The sequence below is a fragment of the Cyprinus carpio genome, chromosome B10 (assembly GCF_018340385.1).
Source record: "Cyprinus carpio isolate SPL01 chromosome B10, ASM1834038v1, whole genome shotgun sequence".
Lineage (NCBI taxonomy): Eukaryota > Metazoa > Chordata > Actinopteri > Cypriniformes > Cyprinidae > Cyprinus > Cyprinus carpio.
In genome coordinates this window covers 15,365,413-15,385,814 of record NC_056606.1, presented here as the reverse complement: position 1 = coordinate 15,385,814, position 20,402 = coordinate 15,365,413, and the positions used below count along the sequence as shown (strand labels likewise).

General features: G+C 36.3%; 2 protein-coding genes across 2 annotated transcripts in view; both read right to left on the bottom strand.

Annotated features, from left to right (window-relative positions):
* esama (endothelial cell adhesion molecule a) overlaps positions 1-10,600 on the bottom strand; it is a 35,442-nt gene extending 24,842 nt beyond the window's left edge. Inside the window, exon 1 of the mRNA XM_042732796.1 lies at positions 10,173-10,600. Coding sequence (XP_042588730.1) covers positions 10,173-10,242 — 70 coding nt within the window. The 5' untranslated portion in view covers positions 10,243-10,600. The remainder of the gene's footprint in view (positions 1-10,172) is intronic.
* Positions 10,601-13,752: 3,152 nt separating this feature from the next.
* On the bottom strand, positions 13,753-20,148 carry LOC109096019 (myb/SANT-like DNA-binding domain-containing protein 2). Its single transcript, XM_042732795.1, has 4 exons — positions 19,666-20,148; positions 16,490-16,745; positions 15,523-15,586; positions 13,753-15,433 (listed from the first exon to the last, which is right to left on the bottom strand). Exons 1-4 carry the CDS (start codon positions 20,104-20,106, stop codon positions 14,566-14,568), a joined length of 1,629 nt encoding a protein of 542 aa, XP_042588729.1. The 5' UTR covers positions 20,107-20,148; the 3' UTR covers positions 13,753-14,565.
* Between the last annotated feature and the right edge of the window lie 254 nt (positions 20,149-20,402).

Sequence of the window (20,402 nt, the reverse complement as noted above, 5' to 3'; positions counted from 1 at the left end):
CAAAAATTATGGTGGCCACTGTTATGTTTAAATTAAGGCGGACAAGACAAAATAAAATAAATAAATAAATAAATAAATAAAATAAAATGTTAATTTTAATTGTGTGTGGTTTAGTACTTTTCCTATTATTTAATTGTATTATATTTCAGAAATCAACATCATATTGGCAATGGGCCAGGAATATCTTCAGGGGAAAATACAAAACAAAGCACTATTTATACAACACAAGTCTGCAGTCTGACCCATCTCTACAATATCGCAATAGCTTACAGTAACAGTACTTATTCCTTTTTTTGTTTTCAAATATTAGTTTTAGTTTTGAAAGGTATATACAAAGCTCCAAAAGGGTATGATTTTAAGGAGGTCTGCCTCTTGTGAAACAACTGAGAGTCCTGCTATCTGTACTACAAACCGCACTGAATAAATCTAAGGTGATCTCCACAGTCTTTTTGCTCTCTCTCCTCTGTGGTTGCATGCAGCAATTTGATCAGACAACCCAGGACAAGCATGCGTACTTAGCTGCAGTGCCCCAATAACTTCAGAATGCAAATTCCACTTTCAGCTTTGCTGTATTAATAAATAATACTTCAGATGTTGCACTTTAAGACTTTTCTGCAGATGTTCTCTGCTCAGTCAGTCATGAGAATTGAAAGGCATGAGATTTACCTTAATTCTCCCACCAGAAATAGAAAACTCACTGAAGGGACAGGCTTCCTTCACTGGCAAGAAACTTATCACCTGCGTGCAGGTTTGACAGCTGCTTCACTCATAGAGCCTCAACTATCATTCAGGACCAAAATATTGACACTTCAAAAGAAATGTGTGAAAATGAACCTCTGAGTTCATTTGCGACAGCTGAATGTTGAACAGTCTGAAGGCATTTATTCTCATATCCCCGAATCCCATGCACAGCATTTCCAAAGATGGGATAAATTTCCAGTTATGCGGAAATGTGTGAGATGCATACTACTACTGCGCACACAATCCTCAGGCTCTGCAGTAATCCTTTGCAACTGTGCATTTCAAATCTTTCATGTCTTTATAAAGCTTCTGAGAATGATTTCATTGTCACCTCTAAGTTATCAACCAAAGAATATTACATCAAAGACGTAATATTCAGTAAGGTGATTTGTAACTGCACTACTGTGGCTTTGATGGCAAAGACGGTACATCTAAAGCCTCGGCCCTGCATTCACGCTGATCTCAGGTTCAGGAAAGTTAATTCAGTCTTCTAAAAATACTTCTATAATGAATATACTATATATCTGCAATTTAATTCTATTATACTTCACTAATGAAAGGAATTTCTTTTGACATTTGTAACTGCTGTGAAACCAGAAGATTCACATCAAATTAATGGTTAATTTTACAAGTCAAATGAGCCATCACAGCTTTAATATTATATTGGGTTTACCCTCCACACACACTCAAACAGTATCTGTGCTTATTCTGTGTGTGTGCTATTCTCGGATTAAACCCACTAGCTAATTTGCTGATTCTTTGCTATGCCTGAATAATCCAACCCTAATCCTCGCAGGCTCGATTAAACAGTCAAATCTGGAGCTCAATATCTTTCTGCCTTTTTAATGGACACCTCACTTCAATACTCTCAGATCCAGACACTGGTGTTTCCTCGCAGCCTCCGCTCAGTGTATTACTGTTGTTTATCCTAGAAAGTTTTCCTTCAATTGCCCACTGATCCCTGAGAATATTGGTCCCCAAAAGACTGTAAGCATTTAGTTTTCATTCTATACAAAAACTCTTACCTATAATTAACATCATTAAAATTCATAATGCATTCTGTAATTACCATCTGACTATTGCGTAACTTAAAACAGATAGCTCCAGTCCTGGAAGGTGATACATTATTCCAGAATTACACATATACAGTATATAGCTTGCAAAAAAATTACTGCATGATCTGATCAAATATATAATTACAATGCAACACAAGTCATTTGGATAAAAGCATCTGCAAAGTTCTTTAAAAATGTATAAATTATTGGTATTTTTGTTATTTTAAAAGATATATGTTAATTTTTTCTTTGGAAAATCTCAATATTATGAAATAAAGACTCTAAAGACATATGAATTTAGTCAGTGATATTCATATTTTGTAGTTTAATTTGTGAGAAGACTGGTATTTTTATCTCTGGATGAATTCCATAAATCTCACAGAAAATCTTCGATTCTCAATCATTCCCAGTCTCATTAGTATTCGGAATCTCTCCAAGGCTGTCATCATGAGAGGCAGAGGGTTAAAGGTGAAACAGTTTAAATGAACATTCACAGGTTTTCATCAAGTGCTCAATTATGTATCACACAGTAATTAGGAGTCTGAATTATCGATAGTGGAGGGAAAAAGCAGACCTGCTCCTGACAGCTCCGGCTATTTTTACACTGATGGAGAGAAGATGAACACCCTGGTGCGCCTCCTGTACTGATTATTTCTGAGTGGTGAGTGGGAATGAATGGCTAATGACAGTGACTGCCAGTAATGGATTGGGCACAGGGTAAGAACAGGACATCTCTTTCATTCACTTTAATGTGTTTTGGGAGCGACACTCTGTTGGGGGACCATGGCTATTATTTTCATAAGTGTTTCCACAAATGTCAAGAGCAAACTGGGAATGGAGGGATGCATGGAGTGCTGCCTGTATAAATTAGGAACGAAATAGATGTAGGAAAAGATAAAGTGGAAAAAAAATGTTTCTCCAGAGATTGCGGTGGTAGAACACTGAGAAAATGATCTGTGGTTGAGCTCAGAGGACCACGTTACAACGTACAAGGGAAATAAAAAAAATGTATTTGATGCAAAGCCGGGGTTGGTGACAATCGAAAACCTGGGCTTAACTGAAAAACGCGGGGACTTGGAATAGATGAGAGAATTTAGATTGGATGGAATATCGATGGCCTCAGGCGTGCTGTAATTTACAGACTGCGAGAGTTGTAATGAGCAGTGCATTCTGGGATAGAAGTTGTTTCCTTTTTGCAATGAGGTGTCATGAGGACATATCCTGCTTTGAGTGGAGACAGATGTTGGGGCACTGGTTTATCTTCATATATGACCATCTGAAACACGCACACACACAATATGTGTGTCCCTGCATGTCGTAATGCATACCACATCACCCCGCTTCCAAACTGCATGCTTGATGTAGCTGATGGGAGCAGCAGCATGTGAGATATTAGCTCGATATATACCGCAGAGATGCAGCATCACCCCTGGGCTGTCTTAGGAGGATAAAATTATCATAAATTATCATAGAAATAGTCTATATGCTTAGATTTGAAGAAATAAAAGCAGGAAACACATTCAAATATCTGTATTATGTCTTGCATTGAAAGCGCACAGTAGGGCTGCACAAGAAACAAAATGCACATAAATGCAATAACAAATTACAGGTCTTTAAACGGTCTTCAGAACTTTCAGTAACAACTTGTGGTTGTAATAAGTGTGTTTTCAGAATCACAAATGAGTGTTTTGTGCTTCAAATTATACTCTGTAAAAAATGAGTGCTAAAGAAACATCACCTGTGAATTTCCTAGACAACACGTCGCTTGCTTAGAATGGTGCAAGACCTAATACAGGAATCAAGTGCAGTGACAACAACAAGCATGTCATTATAATCAAAGCAATGTGTAAGTTAAAAAAAATATGTGTGTATATATATATATATATATGTATATACACACATATAAACATTGTATATGTGTGTGTGTGTGTGTATATATATAGCTATTATTCCTGGCAGCTCTTTTGACCGCATTACAGTTCCATATCACTTCGCATATAGTAAAGCTATAATAACGGTCACGCAGTTTGCACAAAAAGGTGTTGTCAGCGCTGCCCTGACGATTTTATCAGTTAGCCTATACAGTGTAGCAACTTAAAGGCTACACATGACATTTCTCACTAGCGATGTTATAACAGTGCTGTTTAGAGACGCTGCAGCAGAACAATGTTTAGAGACGCACAGAGGTACGTTAGCCTAATTCACACAATCTCTCTCTCTCTCTCTCTCTCTCTCTCTCTCTCTGTGTGTCTCTGTCACTCTCGCTCTCTTTCTAATAACTTAATTAATAACTGCATTAGAATGCTATCAACGTCTCAAGCCTCCGTTACCAGTTTAAAACAACGTTTTGGTACTAGCAAAAGAGGCATTGGATGAGATGCGGAAGAAATAGTCCTACTCACAATAGCAAATTTACTTACAAAAATTGGACGAATCCCTTTAAATAAATCATTGGATTGATGTCTTGAGGTGTGGTAACCATAGTATAAGCGGAATAATTGATGACAGGCCGTTGAATTATTAGAAAAATAATGCACACCCGAAGTGTAATCACCACCTCAGGTGTGCATTATTTTTCTAATAATTCAACGGCCCGTCGTCAATTATTCCTTACATATATATATACATATATACATATATATATATGTATGGACATACAGCCAAGTATGGTGACCCATACTCAGAATTGGTGCTCTGCATTTAACCCATCCAAAGTGCACACACACAGCAGTGAACACACACACACTGTGAACACACACCCGGAGCAGTGGGAAGCCATTTATGCTGCGGCGCCCAGGGAGCAGTTGGGGGTTCGGTGCCTTGCTCAAGGGCACCTCAGTCATGGTATTGCCGGCCCAAGATTCGAACCCACAACCTTAGGGTTAGGAGTCAAACTCTATATATATATATATATATATATATATATATATATATATATATATATATATATATATACACACACACACAACCACTTGACATTTATATAATTCATTATCTTCTGGGGAAATTCTTTAGTATAATAATAATAATCATAAAACTACTATTAATCAAAATGAGTAATTTCTTAATTAAAAATTATTAATTACTCTACTAGACACAGTCAAACATTATGATTTTGTACAGCACTCGTAGCAGGCACATAATAAACCAAAATACTAACACTTTCAATCTCAAACACTACAAGTTCTACAAATGAAAGACAAAAATAACTCTGTAAAGAGCCAAAGAGGATCCACCTTAATGACTAAAGGATTTAAGTGAGAAATCAATGACAGTAATGATCAGTCACTAATGAGGAAAGAAACACACTTGCCAAAAGTCAATGAAGGTCACAGAGAGCTGAGCGGCAACAAGTTTAAACACAATACCAGTATACAAATTCAAATGTTACCATTGTTCTCTTTATAGAAGATTTTCCAGCGAAAAAAATGCAGGTTAGTGTTACTGAAAGGCATGAAGTGAGTATAATTTTTGCTGCCCAACAACAAAGCCATATTTCCTCATTTCCCTTTGTGTTTGTTCAGACTTGGCACAAGATGTGTATCTGCTAAACAATAGGGTTTAAATCTAAACATAGTAAGCTCATTTTAGAGCATTTAACCCTTAACACTGCTAATGAAAGAACATGAAACAAGAGGTCACTGCCTGAGGCTTGGCCCCCGAATCAATCCCCTCCCTATTTAGAGCATTACTGCTTGTGTGGGGCAATGGCTGCTCGGTCAGTGTAACTTTAGAGACAAAATCTAATGTTTGCTTTGGATTTGTGGAAATCACACTGGACTAAACTAAATGCGTTATTCAGGATCAACCCATCCTCCTGGCACCCTTGATTGAATTACAGTAATATCTTTCCTGTAAATCACAAAGTCTTATAGTGGGAACAAATGGAATGGAGAATTAAACAACATGCAAATTAAATCAATGCTCACACTCATTTTAGTTGATGTTGAGAACAGCTCTGACTGTGTGCATCTTGTCTTTGAAAGCCCAATGGGAGGATAAAACCAGCGAGACAGAGGGTCTTTACCTCTGAGCTGTCATTATCATAATGAAGTCTTAGCTCTCCAAAACACTGGTGTGCGCCTATGATCCTAACACTCCCTCTGAGAGTCTATAATTACAGCTTATAATGAGAGCTGAACCAAAATTATTGTTATAGTCACCAGAACGTAAACACAGGTTCAGGACCTTTCTGTTCAAGTCTGAAGTATGAGTATATAATTATATGTGAAGATGATGTTCTCAAAGGTTATAAATGACTGTGTTCAGGGTGTTTTTTTTTCTTACAGTTCTGAGGTTTTGAGGCTGTACCTGGCCACAGGAGCTGAAGTAGGCTAGGGCTGATGAGCTGTAAAGTAATAGCTGATGGGATGACAAGTGGGCATAACCTCAGTGACAGCTCACTCCTGATTCTCACTCTTTTCGCACTCTCACTCCATAACAAGCCACATTTTTTTCTTGCTTATATCTGTGTCAGGCTATTTCTCTGAAGAAAGAGGTGTTCTTTCGGGGGCAGGAGAGCTATACAACACACTGTGACCCCCAAGGTCACCCATTTTACCCAAAGAAACTCTTGATCAGCAATTGGGGCTTGACAAGATAACACCTCTCATTAGGCCAATAGGCATTAAGGTAGCAGTATGTGCTAAACACTTTTTCGAGAGCACTGTCAAATACAACGGTTATTTCTAAAACTAAATAATGGCCATTCCTTGAGAAACTGATAACCTGCAGTCTCCCATGCAAATTGCCTTTTATGTGCCGCATGGAGCTGCTGAAAATATAGAGCATTCCAAAGCAGTCATATATGAAGTTTAGATGCTGCCTTAGTAGGCAGCTACCTAATAGCAAGGTAGCAAGATAGTGCACTAGCACAAAGCCTCTGCTTCTGCTTTAAAGAGAAAAATTCTAAAATAATAATAATAATAATAATAATAATAATAAATCTTAAAAATGACTGTTTCCTGATGTAGTTAGTACTAGGTTGTATAATAATTCAGTAATGTTAACTAATATTTTTCACTAGAATAAAAAATTAAGATTCTACCACATGAAGATAATATTTTTATATATTTCTTACAGTGCAAAGGGAGAACTCCAGGAATAATAAGACAATCTGACACACAGACAGTCAGACAGTATGTTGCTGTCACTGCAATTCAGCACTGTATGATTCCTGACTGGCCACATGAGATTACACTGGATTTCAGCAGTGGCAATTACTCTGTCACTTCCAAGATTACTCTTCTCCTGAGTTGCATTAACCGGATTTTCATGATTCATTTAGTTTCATGTCAATAGTTTTGATGTTCTGCTATCAAAAAAAATAAAAAAATAAATTATATATATATATATATATATATATATATATATATATATATATATATATATATATATATATATATATATATATATATATATATATATATATATATATATATATATTTCTTACTTTTCCTGTTGGATTGCAAGGTAAGGAGAATCAATGTTATTATGGTAATAAGAATGCAATTTGAATATGATTTTGAATTAATTGGTTTCATATAACGATATTCAAGCCACTTTACAAAACACAATGGAAATTCACTAAAAATGAATTGCACCCGCTGACATTCATTTGCACACGCTGTCTGCGTTGTTTCAGCGTTCACTAAAGGAATTATGCAAATTAGGAAATGGTGCAAAGATGCCCCAAAAATTACAATTTGCTTTAACTTAAATATGCATGGCTTGGTTCAACTGGACTGTTGGTTGTAAGTGAAAAAGACATGGGTGTTCCCTCTGAAATATGTCATGCTAAACTCTGCCCTTCTGTTTCTTCCACTGAGATATTAGTATGAGTGACAATCTGTGCATGCCTTCAAGAGTTGACAGGAAGGAGTCTCTGCGTCTGACCTCAGTGTCTCTATAGTCATGAATTGTTACACAGATTCCTGTAAGACCAGATAGAGAGCAGCGTAAAAGCATCAACACAACGTCACCCTGCATGAGCTCAGTATAGGATAAACTGACACATCGGCACAACAACCTGCCACTACACCATATCAAGTTAAATTGAATGATAAATGGATGCAAAAACAGTGCTGTTCTAAGATGCTCTAGGGCTTGAATGAATCATAATCTTTTCCAAAAAGAAATAAATAAATAAATAAATAAATCACTCAAAAGAAAATATGTCAACACAAAGACACAATGGCACGTCAAAAGACAATTGATTGTGCAAGCCATGTAATGCAAAATCCTCTCCAAGAGGATATGTCACATCTTTTTAAAAATGGATTATGATGCCATTATGCATATGTGTGTGTGTATTTGCAAGAATGCAATAGGCTAAGAAGAGAGTTGGGAAAGTCGCCCACTAGTTTTCTCATGACCCCAGACCGCACTGAGCACGTTCCTCACAGCACAGCACTGGGAGAGGGAGTCCTTTCCCTTCTGTATATGAGACATCCTGATGGACACTTACAGTAAGTCACACTTTAAAACCTCTGAATGTCATTGCATTAGATAAAATATCAAATCAAAAGGCAAACGCATCATGCTGGAGCTTTTTTGATATTTCCAAATACTTGCAATTATTTATCAGGGTGAGTTTTAGTGGATTTATAAAATCCTCTCAGGTTCACAAAGGTGTAGTTCATCACATGAAAGTTTCCAAATACATTTTGTCTTACAGTTCACCCAAAAGTGCTTTCATTAAGGCATTTTAACTTTAAACCATCACTATTGGCCAAAATAAGAGTCCACAATCCACAATCACTCTTTCTCTAATGAAAAAGATGGTTTTAGCTTGAAAACAGTGCTTTATCAGTGCAGATATCTCTCCTGATTCAGAAGAGATGGCTTTCTGAATGACATTATGGACAGAGGATTCATATTTCAGAAGCATGGTTTCATGTTAAAATGCCTTATTTATGGATTTGGATTTGTAAATCTGTCAACACAAAGTTTTCAGTTGCAATCTAGAGCAGCAGTCTTATGTGCTAAAGTTGTTGCAAAGTTATTTTTTCTAAATATAAAGACAGGACAAACAAAACCTGGCATGAAATTGCTTTGTTTTTACCAGTGTCACCAAACGGCCAACAAGGGCTTTTACCAAAAGCCAAGCTTTGACTTGTACAAGCTACCAGAGCAATGCAGGATTACAGGAATTTATGATGTTCTTCTGAACTAATTTTATCCCTGCCACCTGGGCTTAACATAGAAAACATGCAATGGTAGTTTTCTGCGTTATTTCATTCCAACGGGTTTAGGAAAATACTTGGTTAGCACTTCAAATGTCTGACCTGCAGCTCTAGATTTCACATTCGGTTCAAACTTGTCTGTGCTTACAGAATTACAGAAAATTAGTAACCATTATTATGTAAGTCATTTCACTACATTTCACTAACTCTATAAACAACACTGATCAAGTTCTGTCTTTTTTTTCTGTGTTTTTAATAAGAAAAATCTAATTTACTCAAGGAAATACCCCGCTGTTAATTCATTTCATATCTTTTTTAGTTCCCTCTTTTCTAGGCACTGCAGAGATGAGGACGCACCTGCAAAATGTGTTACTTGTTCATGCATGCATAAGAAAACAAAGATCATTAATCTCAGAACCCTCATAAGTCATATCCTGTGACTTACAACAGCTAAAGTATTGCTACGTCCCTCAGATTCAAACAATATCAATTGTTTGTACTTTACATACAGAATAATTCAAGGAAAATGACCTTATTGCTTAGGAAAGCAGCTGGTCAAATGACTCCATGAGCAGATGACCACACCCAACTAAAACTAGTCTACACATGAAGGTGTTTAGATAACAGTGTTTTATAAGGGCATGCATGTGGCTCAAGGGAGATCATGTAGTAGTAATATAAATGTGTAATTAAGGTATTATATGTATATATGTGTATTATATATGTTATTCATATGGTACTATATATATATGCATTTACTAACTTAGTTTACCAAGTGGAAGGAATATATATTATATTTAACTTATATATATATATACTGTATATTCTTCCACTTTTTTTGTTTCCTTCCATGTGGTAAACTATAACCTACATTCTCGTTCACTTTTATAACCTAATTTTCTTATTATGTCTTTTCTTATTTTTTTTAGACTGTAAACAACAAACAAAAGAAATATTAAATGTTTATATAACACATATACATACAACATGTGTATATATATATATATATATATATATATATATATATATATATATATATATATATATATATTTGACTTTAAAAACAGCCTGAATGAAACTAACCTCAAGTAGGCTATACCTAAGCATATCTATCCAGTATGTGAACACATGAAGTATTTACATTCCCAGCGCACACAGTAATAGTTCATGTAGCGGTGTAGAAGTAGCCTACCTGAGATACAGCACAGAAATGTAAATATTGACAGGCAGGTGTGAAGTTTTGCTGAAGTTAGCGTCTCCATGGCTCAGCATGTGAAGAGTGTCCGCTCTGCGCGCGCTCGTCCGTATTAACACTGCGCGTGAAGTAGATAACGGTTATCTACAAACGAATCAAAGCACTGAGGCTCTTTCAAGTGTCCTAAAACTTTATGTTCTCCTCAAAACAAGCGACGTTCACCGTGGCAAGACCGACGCTACATCCAAGCTGGAAATCATCTTTGACTCCTCAGAATTCAGTGGCATGAGACTGAACAAGTGTGCGTCTGTTTCTCGGCGAATACCCCAGCAGATTCTCTCAGCGCTGGAGTTTCTTTACGCACTACACAGACAGCGAAAGTGTGGTGAACACTACTTCAGTCCGTGTGTAATGACTGCTCGGAGAGCTGTTGCACCTGCACTCGCGCGGAACGCCCCCTGCGTGGCGTGCACTGACACGTCATCGCTCCAGTTACAGGTGGACTCCGCGTGAGAACGCATGGAATGCTGAACGCAACCCAGCTTCGCTTATTAAATCCACACTGATTAAAGCAAAGATATATGGAAATATACAAATAATATTGGTTATATCAATATAATCATTTTAACTATTTGATATAAATTCAATTAATATGAATTTATATCCACATTAATTACTAATACATAGGCAATGTGGAATTTGGATAGATAGATAGATAGATAGATAGATAGATAGATAGATAGATAGATAGATAGATAGATAGATAGATAGATAGATAGATAGATAGATAGATAGATAGATAGATAGATAGATAGATAGATAGATAGATAGATAGAATAACATTCAGAATGGTAGAAAGACAGATAGATAGAAAGACAGACAGACAGACTGACTGATAGATCGATTGATATTTTGACAAATTTAGTTAGTTTATGATTAACAATATAAACTTGTACTGGTCACACTTTATTACTTTTATTACATTTTCCTTTTACTACCAAGTCATTATCATTATCGAAATATTATATAATGCTTTTTAGATCAGTAGTTCATGTACATGCTTATGGTTAATATATGACCATGACTGCAGTCACAAGTTCTTACTCACGGTATCAATTACCCAGGCTGACTTTCCAAGTTTCATTTAACTCTTTAAAAGACTGAAGGCCAATAAAAATAGTCAGGCTCCTCTTGTGTTGTTCAGTTAGGACAAGAGCGCTAATATTGTGTAGTTCCCTTTATCTCTTGAAATGATAATGCAACAGGACAGGGAGTGGGGCTTGTCGGTGGTACAGTGGTCTCAGCCCTCGGAGGTGAATACCTCCTCACTCCTGTTTCTTTAGGATGGCATGTTGCCATGGAAACAGGGCTGAGGTGGATGTAGTTGGACTGCTGGATTATTAGGGGCAGATGAGCTCAGTTCTGTGATTACACCCTGGGCTACTCGGACACGATCATGTGGTTTTGCAGTCAAAGCTAATATCTTAAATGCACTCGAGCACCTCGGGCAAACTGCATCCACAAAAAAATTCAAAGGACAGGGTGAGCTTGGGTGCATGGGATAAAATATACAGATGTTTTATCTGCAATAGCACACGCCTTGACACAGAAGGTCTTTTTACCTTTTAAACCACTATAAAAATGACACAACAGATTAAAAAATACACTCTAGAGGCCATTCCCAAGGCAAAACTGACCAATTCAGAGCTGTAAAATCAACGACCAAAGGTCAGTCACTCAGCTACACAAGAGAACACATTCAGAGCCACAATCATCTCACAGCGCCCAGACGAGCAAACAGAAAAGATAATGACGTGAACATGAGCTGCAGTGTAATTTAGGTCCATCATTTATGACCACACACAGCTCAACCATAAACAACCAGGAGATAAGAATGAAAATCTGTGAAGGTTCAGCCATTTTTATTGCCTTTCTTATTTTATTCCCCTTGTTGTTGTTTAAAGTTATATAGGAAACAGGCATTTTAGCCTATAGGAGACAGAAGGGTAAGCTGTTATTTGTATTTTTTGTTGTTTATTTATTTTTATTAATTAATTTTTATAATTAAAATTTTTACTTTATTATTATCACAATAGTTGTTATATATAAAAGTACACACAACAATATTAATTTAACATTAAGAAAAAAATATCTATCTATCTATCTATCTATCTATCTATCTATCTATCTATCTATCTATATAATCAAAATAAACTGATTTACAATTGAGAAAAAATAATGTAATAAAACAATATTGGGAAATATATATTTTTAAAAACAAATTATTATTATATTGTACACACAAAATAATAACTAGAATAATAAAATAATAATTATAATAACTTAACTGTAAATATGTTTCTGTCTGATTGACATCATTAGTGGTTTAACAATATTAAAGTATTAAAAAGTGTTATGGTCTCATAGATGCATTTCTTATGTACGACATATGACTTTTGTATCTTCAGTATTCATAAGGACACATGTAATATTAGAGCGTTTAGAAAAAGCTAAATAAAGATAAAGAACACTTATCATGTTCAATAATAATGTGTTCTTTATTTTAGTCACCATCCACCATTTTTAAACCAGAGAAATCAATCAATAAAGCAAATAATAATTGTTTTGGTTTAGAATAAGTGTAGCAGCCTCCACTGGGAGTGTTTTTTTCCTGGCCGAGGGAGATACTCATCTCATATGACAGGCTAAGCAAGGAAATTAGACTTTGCGTTTGAATTATTGATTCTCTTAGCACATGCTCGACCAACGCCAGCAGCCAACTACCTTTGCAACACCACAAAAGAGGTTTACTACACAAGCAGTGTTACAGAGAGAAAGTTCACTCTGTGTTAAATAAAACACTATACAGTCTTCTGATTTGGGGCATAATTCACTGCATCAGGGTCAAATTGAACTAAAGTATTGCATGTTTTAAGAATTACAAAATGCACTTTACTTCACTTGTATGACAGATACCTTGACATGCACTACTTAGGGCCTATAAGTAGTAATTTTATACATAGTTTATTATTCTACATTGTGACATTAATGGACACATTTTTCAGCCACTCACAGATATTTACTGCCACCTGCTGTTCACATAACCGACTATCTGTGTCTCTGCAGGTTTTATGAAGGTATATTTAAGATCCTTTTAAGATCAAGTAAAGAAAATGCAAGGAATAAATGGAAAGGAGCACAATACATTATTTTGGTCTTTGATTTTAAAAGTCTTGTATTAGAATGCTTCAAAATAAAAAAATTGAATTCCAACAGATCTCCATTTCATTTAATAGTTATTTAAAATAAAAATAATTACCTAACTAGAATTTTAAAAATAACGTATTATACCATCTCATCACTGTGCAAAAAAATTAAAATTATATATATATATATATATATATATATATATATATATATATATCTTGTTTACCAGTGACAATGTCTAAAGATGATTAAATCCAGATACAGTTATAGAGAAACAGAATGACATAGAATAAAGAGTCTTGTTTTATGCTTTATTTTGAAAAATTAAGTGAATTTATGATTAAAACAAGAACAAATATCCAATAAGTTTAGAAAAATCAACTTAATTCAAGGTTAAACAAGTTTTCATACCACACTGACAGATGTTTATTCTTCTTTCAAGAATAAACTCACTTAATTTTGTTCAATTTCTCTGAAAACGAGACTTCATATTTTTATAGTTCAGTTTGCATCTCAAGTACTGTAAATGTATCTTAATTTTCCATTTGACATGCCATGACTTAATGTATATAAGGAACTTTAAGAAACTTTTAATTATAGTTAACATTTTATTCTGAAAGGTCTGGATAAATAAAAACCTTAAATGCACAAATTTAAAATCAGAAAGTGAATGAACAGCACATGATTTCATCAATTTATTTTTTGTCCTTCCAAACATGTAAACAAGACTGTGACCTGGAAACAATCATACATAAAGACACTGTGTGAACTCACAAATAAAAAACAAACATTGATAAACGCTTTATGAAAGACATTCTTTGAATGCTATAATTGGAAATGCTGGAATGCTTGACAATATCAATATATATATATATATATATATACTCTTAAATATATATATTTATACTCCTATATAGATAGACTTTATACTTAGATTAATTAAGAGTTCTCATTAAGGATTCTTTTTTTTTTTTTTCGGACAGTTCCTGCATTTGGATCTTGAGAGATTTAAATAAAGGCAGTTTGCTCCTGTTTACGCTCCCTGATAAAGACAATTACTGCAAAGGAGACTACACGACCCCTTTCGGAACAGACTGTGCCTGACATACCACATAAATACTTTGAGTTCAAGTCTACATTTCAAAATCCTGGCTTTAAAGAGATTCATTGGCAAACGTAACTGCTACAGTGCATCCTTCTTGTTAAACTTTAAGGAATAACCGATCGCAGTCTCTAAACATTCCACTAAAGACCCTGCGGAGAGAAAGTCCAGCTCCACCTCGATAAACTTAATGTAGATGTGTGATCCGGAGAGGACGCCCTCCTTGGCCTGGCCGGTGCAGTTGTCCTGCAGGAACCTGGTTACGGCCGAAGGCTCCCCTCGGCTGTAGTGTTTGCCTGAAGTCTGAAAGTGCTGGAACAGACACTGCTGTAGCGTCCTTTCCTCTGCAATGCCGAGGTAACTGTAAGTGACTTTGGCTGATGGCCTCTTGTCCATCTCCACACTCTCGCAATGGTCCGTCTCCTCCTCTTCCTGTGAGGGGGAGGACTTGTCCTCTGTGCTAGACGAAGAATTGGACCCACTCGTCTCCTCATAGCCTATTGCATACAGGCCATATGTTTTTGGGATGCCCCCTGGCAGGAGGTACTGGGAGCCGTTGCTGCACCCTGCCGCCCTCGTCTGTGCGATCGGGATCCAGTCCACTTCCATATGGAGCTCCAAACAGCGAGCTTCGCTAATAGTGATGTCTAGGAATTTATAATACACATTTTTCCAGTTCATCTTCTGCACCTTGGTCATGATAACCCTGCCCTCTGCCTTCTCAGGGTTGAAGTATTCCCGCAGTCGTTTTCCAAGAGGGACCTGTGAGCTGATTTCTGCGTAGTGGTAGCGGATCTCCTCTCGCCACCGCGTGTTGTAGCCCACTCCGAAGATGGCCAGCTTATTGGACAGGTGGAGGCGGGAGAAGTCAGTCCATGTCTGGAAGTGCTCCCATTTGACCTCCACTGACTCCAGGATACGCATCACGTTCTGCATCACTTCTTGGCGTCTAAAGAAAGCACGAGGAAATGAGGACCTGAGTGGAAATTGTGTGTTTTAATAAATGGATTGGGAAAAAGGACACAGGTTCAAACTTACTGCGCGTGCTCAGATGGCTCCAGTCGTATCTGAGGAACTCTGGTTTTTGAAAGCTGGTTGTCCTCTGTGAAAGACAAGATTGTATTATATGAGATATTTGATATTATGCACATGGCATCAGACTTTGAGTTGGGTCTGAAATAGGCAGAATTTTCATAGACTGTGGATGATAACTAGGTTCACACTGAATATGCATACTCTTTAAATTTTTACATATTATGCATATGCATATATACATATATAATTTTGATAATAAATACATAGTATTGACATATGGTTGTAAGTTTAAAAAAAAATGTTTTTATTCTCTTATGCTGCATTTATTTGATCAAAAATACAGTAATACTGGGAAATATTATTATTACTGCTAATATAATTCTTACATTTTATTCAACACAAGTTATTTTTGTGATGCAAAGCTGAATTTCCAGCAGCCATTACTCCAGTCTTCAGTGTCACATGATCTTTCCTAAATCATTCTAATATGCTGATTTGCTGTTGTTATATATTATATGCAAAAATGTTAAAAGTAGTTGTGCTACCTGATATTTTTGTGGAAACCATTATATATACATAATATTTTTTTTTCAGGATATGGTGAATATAAAGTTCAAAAGAACAGATTTTTTTTTAAATAATTGTTTTGTTACAATGTAAAAGCCTACACTGTCACTTGTGTCTTTGCTGAATATGAATATATAGAAAAAATTTACTTTTGAACAGTAGTGTAAGTATATACTGTAAGTAAATGTGTCATTAGATTATCAGTAAATCTGTGGAGCATCATATGGAATTCTGTGGTAGCACATTTCGAGCAGCACTGATGAGGTATGAACCTAAAATCTTTCAGATGCTTGCCCAGATTTTGCACCACTAGTCTACAGCTCCCCTTTTAAAAGGAGGAGGATACAACAATAGTGGGTTATTAGTAAACTTATTTACACTGTAGAGAGATTATTGCATTCACCTGTTTCTACGTCTCCCTCATTGAAGGCAGCAGAAAGGTCCTGATTACACCAGTCTTCCTGAGAGTAGTCCTCCATAGTGCTGCCGTCTGACTCCATCTCCTGGTAGAGCCCGCTGCTGTTGATCAGCACAGGCTGACAGCTTTGAGAGTCCCAGCCGCCCTGCCCGAACACTTTCTCCAGCTGCTCAAAGGAGTAACTGCTCTTCCTCTTCCCAATGCCATGTTCCTTTACCCGGCTATAACAACGTCTCAGCGTCTGCAGATGATGGTCATGTTTATAAAAACAGCAGCACATGCACACTGTATTTGAATCAGTTAAGACTGAGATGTACATCGCAAATAATTAACTGCTCCTCAGAAACCATCAAAAACTATTTTCCTAGTACTTACAGCACTTACACTTAAAAACAGACACTCCATTTTTATTTACTTTTCACATCTGATAGCAATGCACGGCCATATGAAATAGCATTATTTCTATGTGTACACTAGAAATCTATTCAAACATCCTACAAATCTGACATGGCTATTTCCATACTATGTAGCATGGAGGAATGCAAATTCAGACATAGTGAAAGCAGTGTGAAGGGTGGGTGATATGGTGCAGAAGTTAAAAGATCTAGGTTAGTAATTAAAAGTGTCTAGGTTCGAACCCCGAGATAAGAGTTATCATATATATATATATATATATATATATATATATATATATATATATATATATATATATATATATATATATATATATAATATATATATATATAATATATATACTGTATATATATATATATAAAGTTCACTAAAGTTGTCCTAAGACAAGAATGGGTATTGTTTGCCTTGCCTTGGTTTTGGGACAACTTTGATGAATGGTTTTGATCCACTTCAAATGTTGATGACTATATATACATATACACACACACACACAAATATTAATAATTTTAAAATAATTTTAAACTATAATATATATATATATATATATATATATATATATATATATATATATATATATATATATAGATATATATATTACAGGTCCTTCTCAAAAAATTAGCATATTGTGATAAAAGTTCATTATTTTCCATAATGTAATGATAAAATTAAACTTTCATATATTTTAGATTCATTGCACACCAACTGAAACATTTCAGGTCTTTTATTGTTTTAATACTGATGATTTTGGCATACAGCTCATGAAAACCCAAAATTCTCAAAAAATTAGCATATCATGAAACGGTTCTCTAAACGAGCTATTAACCTAATCATCTGAATCAACTAATCAACTCTAAACACCTGCAAAAGATTCCTGAGGCTTTTAAAAACTCCCAGCCTGGTTCATTACTCAAAACCGCAATCATGCGGTAAGACTGCCAACCTGACTGCTGTCCAGAAGGCCATCATTGACACCCTCAAGCGAGAGGGTAAGACACAGAAAGAAATTTCTGAACGAAAAGGCTGTTCCCAGAGTGCTGTATCAAGGCACCTCAGTGGGAAGTCTGTGGGAAGGAAAAAGTGTGGCAAAAAATGCTGCACAAGGAGAAGAGGTGACCGGACCCTGAGGAAGATTGTGGAGAAGGACCGATTCCAGACCTTGGGGGACCTGCGGAAGCAGTGGACTGAGTCTGGAGTAGAAACATCCAGAGCCACCGTGCACAGGCGTGTGCTTTTGAACCAGAAACAGCGGCAGAAGCGCCTGACCTGGGCTACAGAGAAGCAGCACTGGACTGTTTCTCAGTGGTCCAAAGTACTTTTTTCGGATGAAAGCAAATTTTGCATGTCATTCAGAAATCAAGGTGCCAGAGTCTGGAGGAAGACTGGAGAGAAGGAAATGCCAAAATGCCTGAAGTCCAGTGTCAAGTACCCACAGTCAGTGATGGTCTGGGGTGCCATGTCAGCTGCTGGTGTTGGTCCACTGTGTTTTATCAAGGGCAGGGTCAATGCAGCTAGCTATCAGGAGATTTTGGAGCACTTCATGCTTCCATCTGCTGAAAAGCTTTATGGAGATGAAGATTTCGTTTTTCAGCACGACCTGGCACCTGCTCACAGTGCCAAAACCACTGGTAAATGGTTTACTGACCATGGTATTACTGTGCTCAATGGGCCTGCCAACTCTCCTGACCTGAACCCCATAGAGAATCTGTGGGATATTGTGAAGAGAAAGTTGAGAGACGCAAGACCCAACACTCTGGATGAGCTTAAGGCCGCTATCGAAGCATCCTGGGCCTCCATAACACCTCAGCAGTGCCACAGGCTGATTGCCTCCATGCCACGCCGCATTGAAGCAGTCATTTCTGCAAAAGGATTCCCGACCAAGTATTGAGTGCATAACTGAACATAATTATTTGAAGGTTGACTTTTTTTGTATTAAAAACACTTTTCTTTTTATTGGTCGGATGAAATATACTAATTTTTTGAGATAGGAATTTTGGGTTTTCATGAGCTTATGCCAAAATCATCAGTATTAAAAACATAAAAAGACCTGAAATATTTTCAGTTGGTCTGCAATGAATCTAAAAATATATGAAAGTTTAATTTTTTTATCATTACATTATGGAAAATAATGAACTTTTATCACAATATCCTAATTTTTTGAGAAGGACCTATATATATATATATTTATATATATATATATATATATATATTTATATATATATATATATATATATATTATATATATATATATATACTGTATGTGTGTGTGTGTGTGTGTGTGTATGTGTACATTTAGGTCAGAATGATTTTGTTTGATTTTTACATAAATGTATGTTACGCTGAATAACAATGAAATACTATATATACACACAGCTACCATCTAATTCATATTCAAGTATTTTACTTTTATTTAATTTTTTAAATATATAATACTATTTTTAGATTATTGAATTTTTCAGATTTTATATATAAAGCATGTATTTACACAACTGACAGCAATCATATATTATATATTAATTATTTCATATACTGTATATATAATACATATACATACACACACACACACACATATATATATATAGCAAATCCATGATCATAACTGACAGTCATGTTTGAGACAAGACAGATCCATGCTTTGTGTTTTGATTTTGACAGCTTCACTAAATCTCTGTGTAAACTGCCGACTAAACATGACAATAAGTCTCTAAGAATATCTGATTGACAGCCATGTGTTTGAATGTTTTATTTACCTTCATCCTCTCTCGACACTGGGATGGGGTCCGTTCGTAACCCAACTCTGACAGCGCTCTGGACACCCGCTCGTACATCGCGGGTCCCGGCGCCTTGCCAGAAAACACCGTCCCGGCCACCTCCAGCTGCTGCATCCGCGCCTCCGCCAGCCTCTCGTTGCCCCACACGGCGATCAGCGCGTTTGTTTCTGACGGCGTCCATGACATGCCTCGGCAAGCGGTGAAGCTGTTAGAGGCAGAGGCCGATCCACTCCGGCCTGCGCCGCCGGACAGCGAAACCCCGACGTTCAGAGGAGAGAATCTATTAGGGGTGGAGGGGTTGGAATGGTATAGGTTGCTGTCACTCAGATCCTCGGATTCCGGGGAAGGAACCTCGGTTTTGGGAATCTTCAGCGGCACCGATAGATCAGGAGAACGCTCGGCGTTACTGGGGGCCGCCATCTTGCCTCTGTTGCTAAGGGGAGGGGGCAGAGAGCAAGAGCGCGCGCGCTCACTGCAAGCGCGACTGACAGCATCATTTTTACAGCCAATGTCTATTAATATTATGCTACATATTACAAATAATTGTTATAAATAATATTATATAAAAAATTATATATTATGGGTATTTATGTAAAATGCTATGTTTCAGTTTTGAATCATTTAATACATTTAAATATAATAATAATAATAATAAAAATAAAGTCTTTCTTATATTTTGAAAAATATAATATTATAATATTATAGCAATTAAATTA

Excerpts from the sequence above, each read along its gene's own strand:
- LOC109096019 (XM_042732795.1), bottom strand. The coding sequence starts at position 20,106 with ATGGCGGCCCCCAGTAACGCCGAGCGTTCTCCTGATCTATCGGTGCCG. Across the intron at positions 15,587-16,489 it reads TGAGGGAGACGTAGAAACAG|AGGACAACCAGCTTTCAAAA; the intron begins GTGAATGCAATA and ends TGTCTTTCACAG. Across the intron at positions 15,434-15,522 it reads GAGCCATCTGAGCACGCGCA|ACGCCAAGAAGTGATGCAGA; the intron begins GTAAGTTTGAAC and ends TGCTTTCTTTAG.